Source organism: Hylobates moloch, unplaced genomic scaffold (genome assembly GCF_009828535.3).
Source record: "Hylobates moloch isolate HMO894 unplaced genomic scaffold, HMol_V3 SCAFFOLD_15, whole genome shotgun sequence".
In the NCBI taxonomy this organism is placed as follows: Eukaryota; Metazoa; Chordata; class Mammalia; order Primates; family Hylobatidae; genus Hylobates; species Hylobates moloch.
In genome coordinates, this window is record NW_026652290.1 from 27032678 (window position 1) to 27050942 (window position 18265).

The window sequence follows — 18265 nt, forward strand, 5'->3', positions numbered from 1 at the left end:
TCACTCCTTGACCTCATATTTGTTTAATCTAGAGCAGTGTTCTCAAACTTAAGCATGCCTCAGAATCACCCAGAAGACTTGTTAAAAAATGGGTTGTTAGACCTCATCCCCAGAGTTTCTGATTCAGTAGTTCTGAGATGGGGCTGCAAAATTTTCATTTCTAACGAGTTCCCAGGTAATGCTGATACTGCTGCCCAGGGAATACACTTTGAGAACCACTAACATAAGGACTCACTATCAACAGATGCTTGAAATGACACCACTGTTGATGTTTCTGAATCTTGTGTCCCTCAGGCCCCAGTGAAGACCAATACCCCCACCATACACTATGAATCCCAGAACAAAGCATTTTTTCAGTTTTTTACATTTTTTTAATACTTGGACTTTTTGGCCTAAAGCAGTAGCAGAAATGTTTGTATCTACCACATATTGTTTTCCGCAGAAATAAGATATGTCTTTAGTGTTCTACTTTCATGTTATTGCTCAACTTCTTCCAGAAAGTCTTAACTGCATGGTTTTCTTTCTTTCTGACTCTTTTGAGACGGAGTCTTGCTCTGTCACCCAGGCTGGAGTGCAGTGGCGCGATCTCGGCTCACTGCAACCTCCGCCTTCCGGTTTCACGCCATTCTCCTGCCTCAGCCTCTCCGAGTAGCTGGGACTACAGGCGCCCGCCACCACGCCCGGCTAATTTTTTGTATTTTTAGTAGAGACAGGGTTTCACCGTGGTCTCGATCTCCTGACCTCGTGATCCGCCCGCCTCGGCCTCCCAAAGTGCTGGGATTACAAGCGTGAGCCACCGCGCCCGGCCTGACTCTTTCTTTCTTTTCTTTCTTCTTTCTTTTTTCTTCTTTCTTTTCTTTCTCTTTTTCTTTTTTCTTTTCCATTTTTTCTTGTATAATTTAATGTACATTCAGTAAACAGCACCCTTTTAATGTACAATTCTTTGCATTTTGAAAAAGATACCCAGTCATATAACCATCACCACAGTCAAAATATAGAACTCCTCCCTCACCTCCCAAATTTCCCCATGCTTCAATGAAGTCAACCCCTCCTCTTACCTCTAGCCGTTGGTAATCACTGACCTGTTTTCTATCGCTATAGTTTTGCCTTTTCCAGAATGATACATGAGTAGAATCATGAATATATTATTTATTTTTAAGATGGAGTCTCACTCTGTCTCCCAGGATGGAGTGCAGTGGCACTATCTCAGCTCACTGCAACCTCCACCTCCCGGGTTCAAGCGATTCTCCTGCCTCATCCTCCCAAGTATCTGGAACTACAGGTGTGTGCCACCACACTCGGCTAATTTTTATATCTTTAGTAGAGACCGGGTTTCACCATGTTGGCCATGCTGGTCTCAAACTCCTGACCTCAAGTGATCCACCCACCTCCACCTCCCAAAGTGCTGATTTACAGGTGTGAGCCACTGTCCCTGGCCCATGAATATATAATTTTTAATTGGGTTTCTTTCACTTAGCATAATGCATTTGAGATTCATCCAAGTTGTTGCATATTAGTAGTTTTTTCCTTTATATTGCTGAGTTGTATAGTACATTGGGTAAATGTACCATGGTTTGTTTATAAATTCATCTATTGATAGATCTTTAGGTTGCTTCCAATTTTGGAGATTAAAAATAAGGTAGCTATAAAACATCTGCAATACAGGTTTTGAGGTAAACATAGGTTTTTATTTTATCTAGGAAACTCTCCAGGAGTGGAGTAGGTAAGTCATCCAGAGAGTGTATTTTTACCTTCATAAGAAACTGCCAAACTGTTTTTCAAAGTGTCTGTATCATTTTGTATTTCCACCAGCAATGTATGTGAGTTCCAGTTTCAACTATATTTTTAACATTTTAACCTGCTTACTTTGGTTCCTGTGGCAGACATATTTTCCATATAGTTTCTTTTTTGCCTATTCTTTCTTGTCAATAGAATACTATGTTGTTTCCTTTTTAGGGTGGGAGGGGGAGTGGCCGTGAGCCCAGGGAATGGATCATGACTGTTAAAAGCCACTTACAACAATTCTGTTCTCTACCTTCTCAGCATTCCTTTCAGCAAGGTGTGACTGTTGGATCCAGTCCTGGCCAATGAGAAATAAGTCCAAATCAAACATAGGGGCTTCTGGGAGAGCTTTTACTTTTTTGCTATAAAGGGACAAGTATATTCTTTAACCTTATTCCCTTCATTCTATCTTCATTGTGGACATGATATCTGGGACTGCAGAAGAAGTGTTCTTCCAGATCCACATTTTAAAATTCAAGATAAAGACTCTGATCATTGCAATTTGAATCATGTGCCTACCTCTCAAGTTGTTTTTTCTGTTGAATGTTTTGTTTTCTGTCTTTGGTGTTAGAAGCTTTCCTTGAATTTTCTAACAGTCTTTAGTTGTCTGCCTATTTTTAAGACAGAGGGTCTAAAAACACAAAACAGTACCCAGGTAAAACTTGTTTACTGTATGCTTCACTGCAGGGTTGATCTGGCTGGGCCACTTAGTCGTAGAACCTGGCTGCCCACGCATTCAGGTCTTTCCCGTTGCGCCGGTCAAATTCCTCCAAGAAGACTCTCCCAGTCTACTGCTCAGAAGGTGGAGGTCTAACTACCAGTGCTTTAAGGCTAAGGTAACCAGCTCATCCTTGTTTGCTCAGGCCTATCATAATTTTAAAACAGACCCCATCTTGGGAATGCCTTAGGTCTAAAGAAAATTGAAATGATTCAACGCACTATGTCACCTTTCTGGGAGCTAAGTAGGGAAGGAGGGTTGGGTGATCTTGTCATTTTGCATGCTCACATTCAGATAACGACACTGTTTTTAGTAGGTTACCCACCTTCAAATGTGCCTACTGTCCCTTAGGGTAGAGACCTTCTGTTTTACTCACTCCAGAGAATAAATTTCCAGTCTTGTCCTAGAATTGGGGGAGGATGGAGCAAATCTGAAGACCCATTCAATCCTTGAACAGACTGTCAACCAACCCCCTTGTTTAAACCCTTATTTCCAGACCTGTGTGATGCCACGAATTCCAGAGGCTGCAAGGATTCTATTATGTATATTAGTTCGTTATTCTCTTTTCTCACCGTTGCTTAGAGTCCACCTTTATTTTTGTTAAATCACTTACCATTCATATTTCATATTTTTGTTTCTTTTCCCATTCTCCTAATTTTTCTGAGTTTCCAGCTTTAAAGAAATTTTTTAGTGGGGTTTTAAGAAGAAATAAAAGTTTGGTATAGTCAAAATGCCATATTGCTCTAACATCTATGGGAATAATCTTGTCATACACTTTTTATCCAAATACCTAAGTGCCTCGGAGAATGAATTCTCAGGGCTTACTGCTATTGCCCACTGTGTGTCACTATCTTCTTACCATTTGAAACCACAATTTCTGGAGTCTTTCTAGTATTAACTTACTGAGTTCCAATATGTCTAAAGATAATAAAAAATAATGACACAAACTACAAAATCATAACACAAGCAAAGCTGACAGCAATGAGAAATTTTCTAGAAGATTCAGTCTCCAAAAATAAAAATGGTACTTTATCTTGACATGGTGACCACTTTCTATATATTCTGTATATTCTATATATTTTTCTATATACTACATGTATATATATTTACTATAGCAGGGGTTGGAAAATCTTTACTTTAAAGGACCAGATAGTAAATATTTTTATTTACTATTTTAAAGGGACATGGCTATGATCCAATGAAACTTTATTTACAAAAACACAGGTAGAAGTCTGGATTTGACCCATAGATTAGAGTTTGCTAATCCCTGCTCTGTGCTATATGTAGATAATATATGTATACAAATTCTGTACCATAAGTATAGACTATATAGCATATGTGTATTTTTAAACAAAATGAAATAATGTATAATATTCTGAAACTCACATTTTCACTTAGCAATATATTGAGTATATTTCCCCATGTCATGTCAATACATATAGCTCTCCTTCATCGTTTTAATTGGCTAGAGCAACTTATTGGGAATCATAGTTTAGATACTCTATTTTATTTAAATGTAGCTTCCATAAAAATCCTTAAATAAATATCTTTGTGCCTCTGATCACATATTTTTAAAGTCAAATTTATAAAAGAGAAACTACCTTTAAAAGATACACGGAGCTTTCAAAACTCAACAAATGCTGAAAAATTTCTCTCCAAGATGCTAATTTGAACACTATAAGCAAAAATCATTGGCTAAGCCTACATAGTTTAAATTCCTGGAGTTAAAAAGTTATGTAAATGAGTCATGACTGAAAGGCTCCAGAAGGAATCGGCACCAGAAGACTGGATGGCTATACAAGTGATGCAGATGGTCCAAGAGGAAGCTAGGCTGGGACATCCTTGGTAGACACAACAGCTTCAGGCCCAAAGATGAGTAAAGGGGTGAGATGCTGAGATCAAATATTCTAACAAGAATAACTGATATGAAACTGGTCCATGATAGGCTGTTTGTTCAGTTTTAAGAGACTGTGACAACAGGCAAGACTCCCCACCAAGGCACACAGGTGTATTATGGTCAAGCACGAGGAACTAAGGCCACAGTAAGAACAGGAGTGGTTGTCATTAGTTTGAGTTTGGAGTCAAAGGCAAGACAGAATGAACAGAGTGAGATCAGAGGCAGCAGTTGCGGTTTGCAGGTTTTCCCTGACAGCCACACTGAGGGAAGGGCTATCTTTGTGAAAGGATGTGGTCCTAGGAGAAGGGGGTCGGGGCAAGAGTCTGGCTCCACTGGAGACAAAGGTCCAAAAAACCTCAGCCCAGAACTCACACATTGGTCTCTCTCTGAGAGCTCAGGACACTATTAGTGGTAGCATATGAATCATCTGAGGCCCTGGGACCATCCGTGTTGATTTGTTTGCTGGATACAGGTTCTCTATAATGTAGCATTTTACGAAGACCGTGACTAATATCCTGATTTTCAGGAAGCAAAAAGGAGACACTAGTAGAATTTCTAGATGAAGGGGAATCATTTTCCTACTGTACTCATTATGTCACATCACATCCAAAATCCCACTTTCAGTCCCAAGAGCCATTTTTAGTGTAGAATTACTAAAGAGAGTTCTGCAAAAATATCATACATGGACTAAAGAGACTGGAAGGTTAGGAGGGAGAGATTTAAAGAAGGAAAATTAAGGGTAGAATAATATCTGCATTCAAACATTAAAAACAAAACACGGGGACAGTTTGTAGAAGTGACTAGAGAGTAGATTTTGACACCTACCCAAAACAGAACTTTCTGAAAATTAGAACTATCTAACAGAGGCACAGATATAATGCATTTCCTGTAACTGGAAGTGATCAAAGTTGAGAAACTCACCTTCCAGGCACCATTCCAGCCTTCCATATCCAGCAGACCTACTGGACACCAATTCTGTTCTCCATAGCAGCACTTATAAAATTTAATATGAACTGAACCACCTGGGAATTATTAAAAGACAGATTGATTCATGAGGTCTGGAGCAGTATCTGAAATTCTGCATGACTAGCAAGCTCTCAGGTGATGCCAATGCTGCTAGTCAATGGATCACACGCTGAATAGCAAGCTGCTGTGGCAGAGGCTCTCAGATGTGTCTGTGTGGAATCACCTGGGGTAGAGGACACTTTAGAAAAAGTATCAATGTCTGGATCTCTCACTCTTAGAGAGTTTAATTCATATGATGTGTGGCCTGGGCATCAGAATTTTTCGAAGCTCTCTAAGTGATCTTAATATGCAATTAAGTTTAAATGCCCTTTGACTATTTATTTACTGAGACAGAGTCTTGCTCTGTTGCCCAGTCTGGAGTGCAATGGCAATCTTGGCTCACTGCAACCTCCACCTCCTGGGTTCACTCGATTCTCCTGCCTCAGCCTCCCCAGTAGCTGGGATTACTGGCATGCACCACCATGCCCAGCTAATTTTTGTATTTTTAGTAGAGACGGGGTTTCACCATGTTGGCCAGGCTGGACTCGAACTCCTGACCTCAGGTGATCCACCCACTTTGGCCTCCCAACGTGCTGGGATTACAGGCATGAGCCACCACGTCCAGCCTCTTTGACCTTTTCAAATCACAAAAACACTAACTTAGAGATCACCTCTGCAAAGACCTTTAAGTCTTGAAATGTAATTATCTAGGCTTGGCAGGGCTTATCACTCATACATATTCACATTGGTTCAATATTTTGAAGGAAAGCTTTATAATAACTATTAATTCTCATAACTAGTGGGGCATTAGACCGTATAATGCCTCAAGTTCCTTTCAGATTTGAGAAACCATTGCCCTGATTCAAAATCTGGTAATGCATATATTTGACCACGAGGTGGTGATGAAGCAACAGAATATGATATCACAAACCCCTCAGAAAGTTGAGCAGCCTGTGACTTATGCCAACACTTAAGGGTGCCCCACTTGCAGACTGTGTCGAATTCTCATCTTTTTTTTTTTTTTTTTTGCCTTTGACAAGTTTTTTATTGTGAAATATTGGATCTAGAAAAAAGTACAAAATGTCAACAGTCAGATGTGTACAAGTACAGTATTTCAATAGTCTATACATGTGAACAGCTTAACAGGTTCACTGCAGAATGCATATTTAGACCAATATAATCTAAAAAGGACTGCAATATTCACAGGCTATTAATACATAAATAACTTGAGTCAAAATGACCCTTACTGGTAAATGCTAATTAATAGTGGAAAACAGGCTAAAAGCACAATACACCACACCATAGCATCTCCTTACAGGTCCACATTTAAAGAATATCAGTTTATTAAGTCAAAACACTACAGAGATCCAGGACTGGGACTGAATTACTAGTTTATACAATTGCAAAAAATTTAAGTTATAAAATAAGGTCATGGAATAAAGAAGGGTATTTAATTAGGACTGAATACTGTGAAGCCCATGAAAGGGTTTTAGCCTTGGAATTTACAAAGCTAAATTATTAGACTGTTAATGGTAGCTAACATTAAAACTGAATTACCTTCCCTTTTAATGTTAGCTAATATTAATATTAAACTATTTTTAATTTTGATGTTAGCTAAGGGGAAGGACAAGGACAACTTTCTTTTGTAGTTTCTCCAACAAGATGTAAGAACTATCAAAAAGTAAAACCATAATGACCACTGTGGACTGATAAATGGCTATGAAACAAGAATATAAAACATTACAAATTTCAAAGAAAGGTAATAACTATCTTATGAATTTAGCAAATCCTGCAAACGTTAAAATCCATGTTAAGGCATTATCTATCATGGTTGAGAGTACTAAATTTAAGAAAATTATTACATGAAGATCTCATAAAAATAAACTGGTTTAGTTTACAAGATTCTAACTGAATCTTTTTCTGTCACTTGAAAATTACCCTATATTATGCTTTCAAAATGGACAAAGAATTATTTGGTATCACTTTATAATGAACTATGAGAACAGTCCGTTGAAACACATCATGTTAAAAAAAATTTGTTTCAATCATGTGTTCTTAAGAAAGCCAACCTTTGATATGACATTCACAATCAATGCTTGTATAAAAACAAAATCTTTAAAACTTATAAATTTAGTAACAGTTTTACATGAAGCAAATTTATCTTTGCCCATAAATTATTGAGAAGCAACTCACTCTATACAGTGGATCTAGCAATACTTTAAAATCAAACTAAAACTCTGAACTGATAATAACTAGGAGATAAATTCCATTTCAGGCTGAAAACCGCTGGATCAGAATATAGTTAGTCAATAACTTCGCATAACGTATCCCACCCTACCTTAACCTTTTATAGACAATTTTAAAGACTTTAGGACAATTTACTTATAGTGCCTGAATCTTATAGTAGATTCCAATTTATTCAAAGATTATCACAGATTGGATTAAAAAGATTAATTTTTTTCAGATTTGCTTTAAATTTACAAATTATGTTGTACACAAATATTAACTTAGATAACCACATATAGGAAAAGCAGATATATGGATCATTGTAGAAACATTAAAATTTTAAGGAAATTTTATAAAAAATAAAGCAAAACATGTAACTCACAAAATACTAATATGAAGCCATATGACATAAAAAATAAAATTACTCTTTAAGAAGCAACTTAAAATTAAATCTTTGGGGAACTATTTTGACATAATTAAATGAATTCAAAGACCAACAGCTTCCCTTATCACACAGAAACAAATCACAAAATTTTCTACAATCTATATGCATTATCAGTTAGTTCTAAATGTAATCTCGAACATTTTACTAGCAACTTTGATTTCCTTTTGAAATAGGCTTCTATACATATGCATTTATATACAAACATTTATTAAACATGATTTTAAAACAAACTGTGTGTACAAAAGATCAGCATTCCTATAAATAAAAACATTAGGTGGCAAAAAGGCACTTGTAAGTAAAAATCTACAGTAGTTTTTACAAAACAGAAACACATTTTACCTTAGATACTGTACAATAAACATTAATTCCTATACCAATAATGAAAATGCCAGGTTACTAATGTTAATGATGTAACTTTAAAAAACAAATTTATGTATATCTGAAGTTCATTTAATAAAAGCACCGTGATTTTCTCCTAAATTCATGTTGATGCAAAGTAAAAACACAATTCCCAAAAAACCAGTGTTCGCCATTTTTCGAGTTTAAAAGTTTTTGTATTTCTAAACTGAAAACTGTTTGTCAGAAATTAGCATAGTGTAAAACAAAAACAAAACAAAAAAACCCTGCTGCTCTGACTTCTTAAACCATACCTACTCTATTATTGCATGTTGCATTTTACAAAGAGCACTACTCATGCACTCCTTTACAACTGTTTAATACTATTGCTGGCAAAAAAGTTCCTGGATATCAAATAATTAAAAAGTTACTTCAAACCAGTTGAAGTTTTGTTTGAACGTTTTACAACTTAAAAAATGCTGTATATCAATTATAAAAGTGAATAGGAAACACACCAATTCATTTGGTGTGCAAAAATATTTTTCTACTACACAGAATTTAAGGGCTTCACAGAATTTTTTTTCCCCAAATTTACATTGTAAGAAGAAATGCTAAACAAATTACTTTCTCAAGGAGATGTCAGTATGCTTCCACTTTTGTCAAATTTTTTACCCTTTGATAATGCTGCCACCTGTTTGAGTAGTTCTCTGTTTTTGGCCTGAAGTTGTTCCACAGTTTCTTTGTGAGCTTTTTCCATACTGTTCATTTTTGTTCTCAAATTTGACTCTTGGTACTGAAAGTCTGCCTTTAGTTCAGTTAACTTTTTATCTTTTTCTAAAGTGGTCTGGTCTCTCTGCTGTAAGAGACGCTTAAGTGACATCACTTCTTCTTTCAGTTGACTTATAAGGACAAAATTGTCTGTTCTCCCACTATGTGCTGACTGATTTATAGAACTATCTCCATTAGATGGCTTAGATTCCAATTTGGGCTTTTTCTTTGGAGTTTCATTCTGAATTGCTGCAGAGGATTTATGGCTCTGTTTCCACAGTCCCTGCTCTTGTTCTGGACTTAGATTGCTGATTTTGTGATAGCTACTGCTGTGACGACGGTGATGGTGATGATGGTGGTGATGATGTTTTGGATGATGCCGGTCTTTCTCACTAAGAGATGAAGAAGATGAATTTGAATGTGAAGATCCCAGGCTCTTCCTTTGTTCTTTCGTCTTCTGTAAAACTCTTTTGTACGATAAAGTACAGAGCCAGCATAATAACTTTCCATCAACCTTTCTTCTTCCTTCCTCCTTCCGATCAAAAGCACACTGCTGTTTGCATTGTTCACAGGTCTGAGGTGGTCCATACTTTTTTTCTGAATTTGTGCAACGCTGACACTTGGTACCAATAAATGCTGCAATTATGTTACAGTACTGACAAGGCTTGGGCGTCCCAAATTGCTTCACGTTTTGAGCACACTTCTTACAAATTGTGTTAGTTTTGCTCTCTTGTTGAAATTCTGATCTGCAGTAAGTACATTTTACAATAGGATGTGCAATCCGACATTCCTTGCAGAGCTGCTGGCCCTGGGAGAGCTCCTCGAAGGGATAGCGCTGGGTACACTCGGTGCAGGCGTACAGGGCCGAGGCCGCCATCCTGCTCCTCAGTCTCCACCTCCGCCGCCGCCCGCTCCGAGGCGGGGCCCTACGGAGAACCCGAGAGCCGCCGCCGCGGCCCGGGCCGCGGGCTCCTCCTCCTCCCCCTCCCCCTGCCTCGCGCCCCGAATTCTCATCTTTGAGAGGTGATTGGTCAGACTCTTTTAAGAATCTTATCAACGTTATAGACAAAGAAATGCATGCACACAAACATGAATACAATTGTAAGCAGTTCACAGACCCTGAAATTAAACTGGACAGCCAAGGCTGAAGAGACGTTAACTCCCGTATAAATTATATGAAGCCTCTACCACTCCCACCTCCACCCTTCTCAGCAGCTGACCACATCTCCTGCTTCAGAGAGGAAATGGAATAAATAAGGCCCCAAATCTATCACTTTAGCTAACCCACTGCCACCTTCCTCCCATCTACATTGGACAGATGTCATTTCTTTTTATCAAAAACTAAATCTTTCAGCAGTGCTCCTGATCCATTTCATCCTGGCCTCCACCAAGTTCATGGTCCCTCCACTTTATGCCTTCTTATGCTAATTTAAAAGTAAGTCGTTTTTCTCAGTGTAAAAGTAGGAGATGGTCTTTATTTTTAAACACACAGAATAGCAAAGGGCATCACATAAAAATAACCATAAATCTCCCAAATCGTTATGTTTTTCTTCTATATAGTTTCTGAGTTTATATATATTCTGGGCTTACAAAAATATAATCATGTTATGCAAACTGTTTTATGACATTACTACTTAATGTAACTTTAAAATATTTTCATCTTTATATTTCTTCACCTGCAGATGTGGTTCTTTTTTTTTTTATTATACTTTAGGTTTTAGGGTACATGTGCACAATGTGCAGGTTTGTTACATATGTATCCATGTGCCATGTTGATTTCCTGCACCCATTAACTCGTCATTTAGCATTAGGTATATCTCCTAATGCTGTCCCTCCCCCCTCCCCCAACCCCACAACAGTGTGATGTTCCCCTTCCTGTGTCCATGAGTTCTCATTGTTCAATTCCCACTTATGAGTGAGAACATGCAGTGTTTGGTTTTTTGTCCTTGCGATAGTTTACTGAGAATGATGTTTTCCAGTTTCATCCATGTCCCTACAAAGGACATGAACTCATCATTTTTTATGGCTGCATAGTATTCCATGGTGTATATGTGCCACATTTTCTTAATCCAGTCTATCGTTGTTGGACATTTGGGTTGGTTCCAAGTCTTTGCTATTGTGAATAGTGCCGCAATAAACATACGTGTGCATGTGTCTTTATAGCAGCATGATTTATAGTCCTTTGGGTATATACCCAGTAATGGGATGGCTGGGTCAAATGGTATTTCTAGTTCGAGATCCCTGAGGAATCGCCACACTGACTTCCACAATGGTTGAACTAGTTTACAGTCCCACCAACAGTGTAAAAGTGTTCCTATTTCTCCACATCCTCTCCAGCACCTGTTGTTTCCTGATTTTTTAATGATGGCCATTCTAACTGGTGTGAGGTGGTATCTCATTGTGGTTTTGATTTGCATTTCTCTGATGGCCAGTGATGATGAGCATTTCTTCATGTGTTTTTTGGCTGCATAAATGTCTTCTTTTGAGAAGTGTCTGTTCATGTCCTTTGCCCACTTTTTGATGGGGTTGTTTGTTTTTTTCTTGTAAATTTGTTTGAGTTCATTGTAGATTCTGGATATTAGCCCTTTGTCAGATGAGTAGATTGCAAAAATTTTCTCCCATTCTGTAGGTTGCCTGTTCACTCTGATGGTAGTTTCTTTTGCTGTGCAGAAGCTCTTTAGATTAATTAGATCTCATTTGTCAATTTTGGCTTTTGTTGCCATTGCTTTTGGTGTTTTAGACATGAAGTCCTTGCCCATGCCTATGTCCTGAATGGTATTACCTAGGTTTTCTTCTAGGGTTTTTATGGTGTTAGGTCTAACATGTAAGTCTTTAATCCATCTTGAATTAATTTTTGTATAAGGTGTAAGGAAGGGATCCAGTTTCAGCTTTCTACATATGGCTAGCCAGTTTTCCCAGCACCATTTATTAAATAGGGAATCCTTTCCCCATTGCTTGTTTTTGTCAGGTTTGTCAAAGATCAGATGGTTGTAGATATGCGGCATTATTTCTGAGGGCTCTGTTCTGTTCCATTGGTCTATATCTCTGCTTTGGTACCAGTACCATGCTGTTTCGGTTACTCTAGCCTTGTAGTATAGTTTGAAGTCAGGTAGCGTGATGCCTCCAGCTTTGTTCTTTTGGCTTAGGATTGACTTGGCAATGTGGGCTCTTTTTTGGTTCCATATGAACTTTAAAGTAGTTTTTTCCAATTCTGTGAAGAAAGTCATTGGTAGCTTGATGGGGATGGCATTGAATCTATAAATTACCTTGGGCAGTATGGCCATTTTCATGATATTGATTCTTCCAACCCATGAGCATGGAATGTTCTTCCATTTGTTTGTATCCTCTTTTATTTCATTGAGCAGTGGTTTCTAGTTCTCCTTGAAGAGGTCCTTCACGTCCCTTGTAAGTTGGATTCCTAGGTATTTTATTCTCTTTGAAGCAATTGTGAATGGGAGTTCACTCATGATTTGGCTCTCTGTTTGTCTGTTATTGGTGTATAAGAATGCTTGTGATTTTTGCACATTGATTTTGTATCCTGAGACTTTGCTGAAGTTGCCTATCAGCTTAAGGAGATTTTGGGCTGAGACTATGGGTTTTTCTAAATATACAATCATGTCATCTGCAAACAGGGGCAATTTGACTTCCTCTTTTCCTAATTGAATACCCTTTATTTCCTTCTCCTGCCTGATTGCTCTGGCCAGAACTTCCAACACTGTGTTGAATAGGAGTAGTGAGGGAGGGCATCCCTGTCTCGTGCCAGTTTTCAAAAGGAATGCTTCCAGTTTTTGCCCATTCAGTATGATGTTGGCTGTGGGTTTGTCATAGATAGCTCTTATTATTTTGAGATACGTCCCATCAATACCTAATTTATTGAGAGTTTTTAGCATGAAGTGTTGTTGAATTTTGTCAAAGGCCTTTTCTGCGTCTATTGAGATAATCATATGGTTTTTGTCATTGGTTCTGTTTATATGCTGGATTACATTTATTGATTTGCATATGTTGAACTAGCCTTGCATCCCAGGGATGAAGTCCACTTGATCATGGTGGATAAGCTTTTTGATGTGCTGCTGGATTCAGTTTGCCAGTATTTTATTGAAGATTTTTGCATCGATGTTCATCAGGGATATTGGTCTAAAATTCTCTTTTTTTGTTGTGTCTCTGCCAGGCTTTGGTATCAGGATGATACTGGCCTCATAAAATGAGTTAGGGAGGATTCCCTCTTTTTCTATTGCTTGGAGTAGTTTCAAAAGGAATGGTACCAGCTCCTCCTTGTACCTCTGGTAGAATTTGGCTGTGAATCCATCTGGTCCTGGACTTTTTTTGGTTGGTAAGCTATTAATTATTGCCTTAATTTCAGAGCCTGTTTTTGGTCTATTCAGAGATTCAACTTCTTCCTGGTTTAGTCTTGGGAGAGTGTATGTGTCGAGGAATTTATCCATTTCTTCTAGATTTTCTAGTTTATTTGCATAGAGGTGTTTATAGTATTCTCTGATGGCAGTTTGTATATCTCTGGGATCGGTGGTGATATCCCCTTTATCATTTTTTATTGCATCTATTTGATTCTTCTCTCTTTTCTTCTTTATTAGTCTTGCTAGCAGTCTATCCATTTTATTGATCTTTTCAAAAAACCAGGTCCTGGGTTCACTGATTTTTTGAAGAGTTTTTTGTGTCTCTATTTCCTTCAGTTCTGCTCTTATCTTAGTTATTTCTTGCCTTCTGCTAGCTTTTGAATGTGTTTGCTCTTGCTTCTCTAGTGCTTTTAATTATGAGGTTAGGGTGTCCATTTTAGATCTTTCCTGCTTTCTCTTGTGTGCATTTAGTGCTATAAATTTCCCTCTACACACTGCTTTGAATGTGTCCCAGAGATTCTGGTATGTTGTGTCTTTGTTCTCGTTGGTTTCAAAGAACATCTTTATTTCTGCCTTCATTTCGTTATGTACCCAATAGTCATTCAGGAGCAGGTTGTTCAGTTTCCATGTAGTTGAGCTGTTTTGATTGAGTTTCTTAATCCTGAGTTCTAGTTTGATTGCACTGTGGTCTGAGAGACAGTTTGTTATAATTTCTGTTCTTTTACATTTGCTGAGGAGTGCTTTACTTCCAACTATGTGGTCAATTTTGGAATAAGTGTGGTGTGGCACTGAGAAGAATTTATATTCTGTTGATTTGGGGTGGAGAGTTCTGTAGATGTCTATTAGGTCTGCTTGGTGCAGAGCTGAGTTCAATTCCTGGATATCCTTGTTAACTTTGTGTCTCATTGATCTGTCTAATGTTGACAATGAGGTGCTAAAGTCTCCCATTATTATTGTGTGGGAGTCTAAGTCTCTTTGTAGGTCTCTAAGGACTTGCTTTATGAATCTGGGTGCTCCTGTATTGGGTGCATATATATTTAGGATAGTTAGCTCTTCTTGTTGAATTGATCCCTTTACCATTATGTAATGGCCTCCTTTGTCTCTTTTGATACTCGTTGGTGTAAAGTCTATTTTATCAGAGACTAGGATTGTAACCCCTGCCTTTTTTTGTTTTCCATTTGCTTGGTAGATCTTCCTCTATCCCTTTATTTTGAGCCTATGTGTGTCTCTGCACGTGAGATGGGTCTCCTGAATACAGCACACTGATGGGTCTTGACTCTTTATCCAATTTGGCAGTCTGTGTCTTTTAATTGGAGCATTTAGCCCATTTACATTTAACGTTAATATTGTTATGTGTGAATTTGATCATGTCATTATGATGTTAGTTGGTTATTTTGCTCATTAGTTAATGCGGTTTCTTCCTAGCCTCGATGGTCTTTACAATTTGGCATGTCTTTGCAGTGGCTGGTACCGGTTGTTCCTTTCCATGTTTAGTGCTTCCTTCAGGACCTCTTTTAGGGCAGGCCTGTGGTGACAAAATCTCTCAGCATTTGCTTGTCTGTAAAGTATTTTATTTCTCCTTCACTTATGAAGCTTAGTTTGGCTGGATATGAAATTCTGGGTTGAAAATTATTTTCCTCAAGAATGTTGAATATTGGCCCTCACCCTCTTCTGCCTTGTAGAGTTTCTGCCGAGAGATCAGCTGTTAGTCTGATGGGCTTCCCTTTGTGGGTAACCCGACCTTTCTCTCTGGCTGCCCTTAACATTTTTTCCTTCATTTCAACTTTGGAGAATCTGACAATTATATGTCTTGGAGTTGCTCTTCTCAAGGAGTATCTTTGTGGTGTTCTCTATATTTCCTGAATTTGAATGTTGGCCTGCCTTGCTAGATTGGGGAAGTTTTCCTGGATAATATCCTGTGGAGTGTTTTCCAACTTGGTTCCATTCTCCCCGTCACTTTCGGGTACACCAATCAGACGTAGATTTGGTCTTTTCATATAGTCCCATATTTCTTGGAGGCTTTGTTCGTTTCTTTTTATTCTTTTTTCTCTAAACTTCTCTTCTCACTTCATTTCATTCATTTGATCTTCCATCACTGATACCCTTTCTTCCACTTGATCGAATCAGCTACTGAGGCTTGTGCATTCGTCACGTAGTTCTCATGCCTTGGTTTTCAGCTCCATCAGGTCCTTTAAGGACTTCTCTGCATTGGTTATTTAGTTAGCAATTCGTCTAATTTTTTTTTTCAATGTTTTTAACTTCTTTGCCATGGGTTTGAACTTCCTCCTTTAGCTCGGAGTAGTTTGATCGTCTGAAGCCTTCTTCTCGTAACTCGTCAAAGTCATTCTCCTTCCAGCTTTGTTCTGTTGCTGGTGAGGAGCTGCGTTCCTTTGGAGGAGGAGAGGTGCTCTGATTTTTAGAGTTTTCCATTTTTCTGCTCTGTTTTTTCCCCATCTTTATGGTTTTATCTACCTTTGGTCTTTGATGATGGTGACATACAGATGGCTTTTGGTGTGGATGTCCTTTGTGTTTGTTAGTTTTCCTTTTAACAGGCAAGACCCTCAGCTGCAGGTCTGTTGGAGTTTGCCGGAGGTCCACTCCAGACCCTGTTTGCCTGGGTATCAGCAGCAGAGGCTGCAGAACAGCGGATATTGGTGAACAGCAAATGTTGCTGCCTGATCATTCCACTGGAAGTTTTGTCTCAGAGGAGTACCCGGCCATGTGAGGTGTCAGTCTGCCCCTACTGGGGGGTGCCTCCCAGTTAGGCTACTCAGGGGTCAGGGACCCACTTGAGGAGGGAGTCTGTCCATTGTCAGATCTCCAACTGCATGTGGGGAGAACCACTACTCTCTTCAAAGCTGTCAGACAGGGACATTTAAGTCTGCAGAGGATTCTGCTGCCTTTTGTTTGGCTGTGTCCTGCCCCCAGAGGTGGAGTCTACAGAGGCAGGCAGGCCTCCTTGAGCTGTGGTGGGCTCCACCCAGTTTGAGCTTTCCTGCTGCTTTGTTTACCTACTCAAGCCTCAGCAATGGCAGGTGCTCCTCCCCCAGCCTCGCTGAGGCCTTGCAGTTTGATCTCAGACTGCTGTGCTAGCAATGAGTGAGGCTCCATGGGCGTAGGACCCTGTGAGCCAGGCGCAGGATATAATCTCCTGGTGTGCTGTTTGCTAAGACCATTGGAAAAGTGCAGTATTAGGGTGGGAGCAACCCAATTTTCCAGGTACCATCTGTCACCCCTTTCTTTGACTAGGAAAGAGAATTCCCAGACCCCTTGCACTTCCCAGGTGAGGCGATGCCTCACCCTGCTTCGGCTCACTCTCCGTGTGCTGAACCCACTGTCTTGCACCCACTTTCCGACACTCCCCAGTGAGATGAACCCGGTACCTCAGTTGGAAATGCAGAAATCACCCGTCTTCTGCGTCACTCATGCTGGGAGCTGTAGACTGGAGCTGTTCCTATTCCTTGTTTAATGTTTTCATAATGAAAGAGTGATGGATTTTTATCAGATGCTTTTTCCTGCATATATTGAGTTGATCATGCTGTCTTTTTCCCCTCTTCTTCTGTTAATATGATGTATTACATTTATGATTTTTTTATATTAAACTACTTTTACATTCCTGTGATGAATCATAATTACCCATGGTGTACAATCCTTTGAATATACTGCTGGATTCAGTTTGCTAGTATTTCTGATTTTATTTCATGTGGTCAGAAAAGATATTTTGTATGATTTCAAAATTTTAAAATTTATTGAGACTTGTTTTGTGGCCTAACACATGGTCTATCCCAGAGAACGTTTCATGTGCACTTGAAAAGAAAGTGTTTTCTGTTGTTTTGGGGGTGGGACATTTTATAGATGTTTTTCAGGCATGTTTGTTTTGTAGTGTTTCTCAATTATTCTATTTCCTTATTAATCTTTTCTATAGTCCCTTAGTCAATTTGATGTGACTATAATGGAATACATAACACAGCCTGGATAATTCATAAAGAACAAAGATTTATTTCTTACAGTTCTGGAGGCTGGGAAGTCCAAAATTGAGAGGCCAGTGGCATCTGGTAAGGGACCTCATGTTGCATTCCCCCATGATGGAAGATGGAAGGGCAACAGAATACATGAGAGAACAAGAGAGGGTCCAACTCACTTTTATAACAAGTCTTCTCAATAACTAGCCCACTCCCAAGAAAACGACATGAATCCATTCATGAGGTCTCTGCATTAGGTCTCCATTTTGACCTAATCACCTCTTATTAGGCCCCACTTCTCAACACTGTTGCATTGAGGATTAATTTTCCAACATCTGAACTTCAGGGGACACATTCAAACTGTAGCAGTAGTTGTTCTATCATTACTGAAGCTAGAATCTTCAACTACTATTGTTGAATTATCTATTTCTCCCTTTGATTCTGTTGGTTATTACTTCATATGTTTTGGGGCTGTGTTGTTAGGTGAATATATGTTTTAATTGTTCTAGCTTCTTGATGGATTGACTCTTTTCATAACCTTTATCTCTCATCACAATTTTTGTCTTAAAGTCTATTTTGTTTAGTATTAGCATAGCCATTGCAGCTTTCTTTTGCTTAGAGCATGCATGAAATATCTTTTTTCCATTATTTTATTTCAACATATCTGTGTTTTTGAATCTAAAGTATGTCTCTTATAGACAATATGTATTTGAGTCATGTTTTTTATTCATTCTGCCTTTTAAATGATAAGTTTAATCAATTTCCATTTAATGT

At 38.6% G+C, this 18265-nt stretch overlaps 2 protein-coding genes across 5 annotated transcripts in view; one reads left to right on the top strand and one right to left on the bottom strand.

Annotated features, from left to right (window-relative positions):
• DNAH6 (dynein axonemal heavy chain 6) overlaps positions 1–18265 on the top strand; it is a 342612-nt gene that overhangs the window by 24152 nt on the left and 300195 nt on the right. Inside the window, exon 1 of one of the 4 annotated variants that reach the window (XM_058428737.1) lies at positions 2480–2618. The exons of the other annotated variants lie outside the window; for them this stretch is intronic. The gene's annotated coding sequence lies outside the window, so the exon portion shown is untranslated. Of the gene's footprint in view, positions 1–2479; positions 2619–18265 lie in introns of those variants that run through there. 4 annotated transcript variants of the gene reach the window in all.
• On the bottom strand, positions 8525–10131 carry LOC116483347 (protein FAM76B-like). The gene has a single exon (XM_032753643.2). It carries the CDS (start codon positions 10052–10054, stop codon positions 9038–9040), a length of 1017 nt encoding a protein of 338 aa, XP_032609534.1. The 5' UTR covers positions 10055–10131; the 3' UTR covers positions 8525–9037.

What these genes read in the sequence shown, in the direction of transcription:
- LOC116483347 (XM_032753643.2), bottom strand. Translation starts at nt 10,054, where the DNA reads ATGGCGGCCTCGGCCCTGTACGCCTGCACCGAGTGTACCCAGCGCTAT.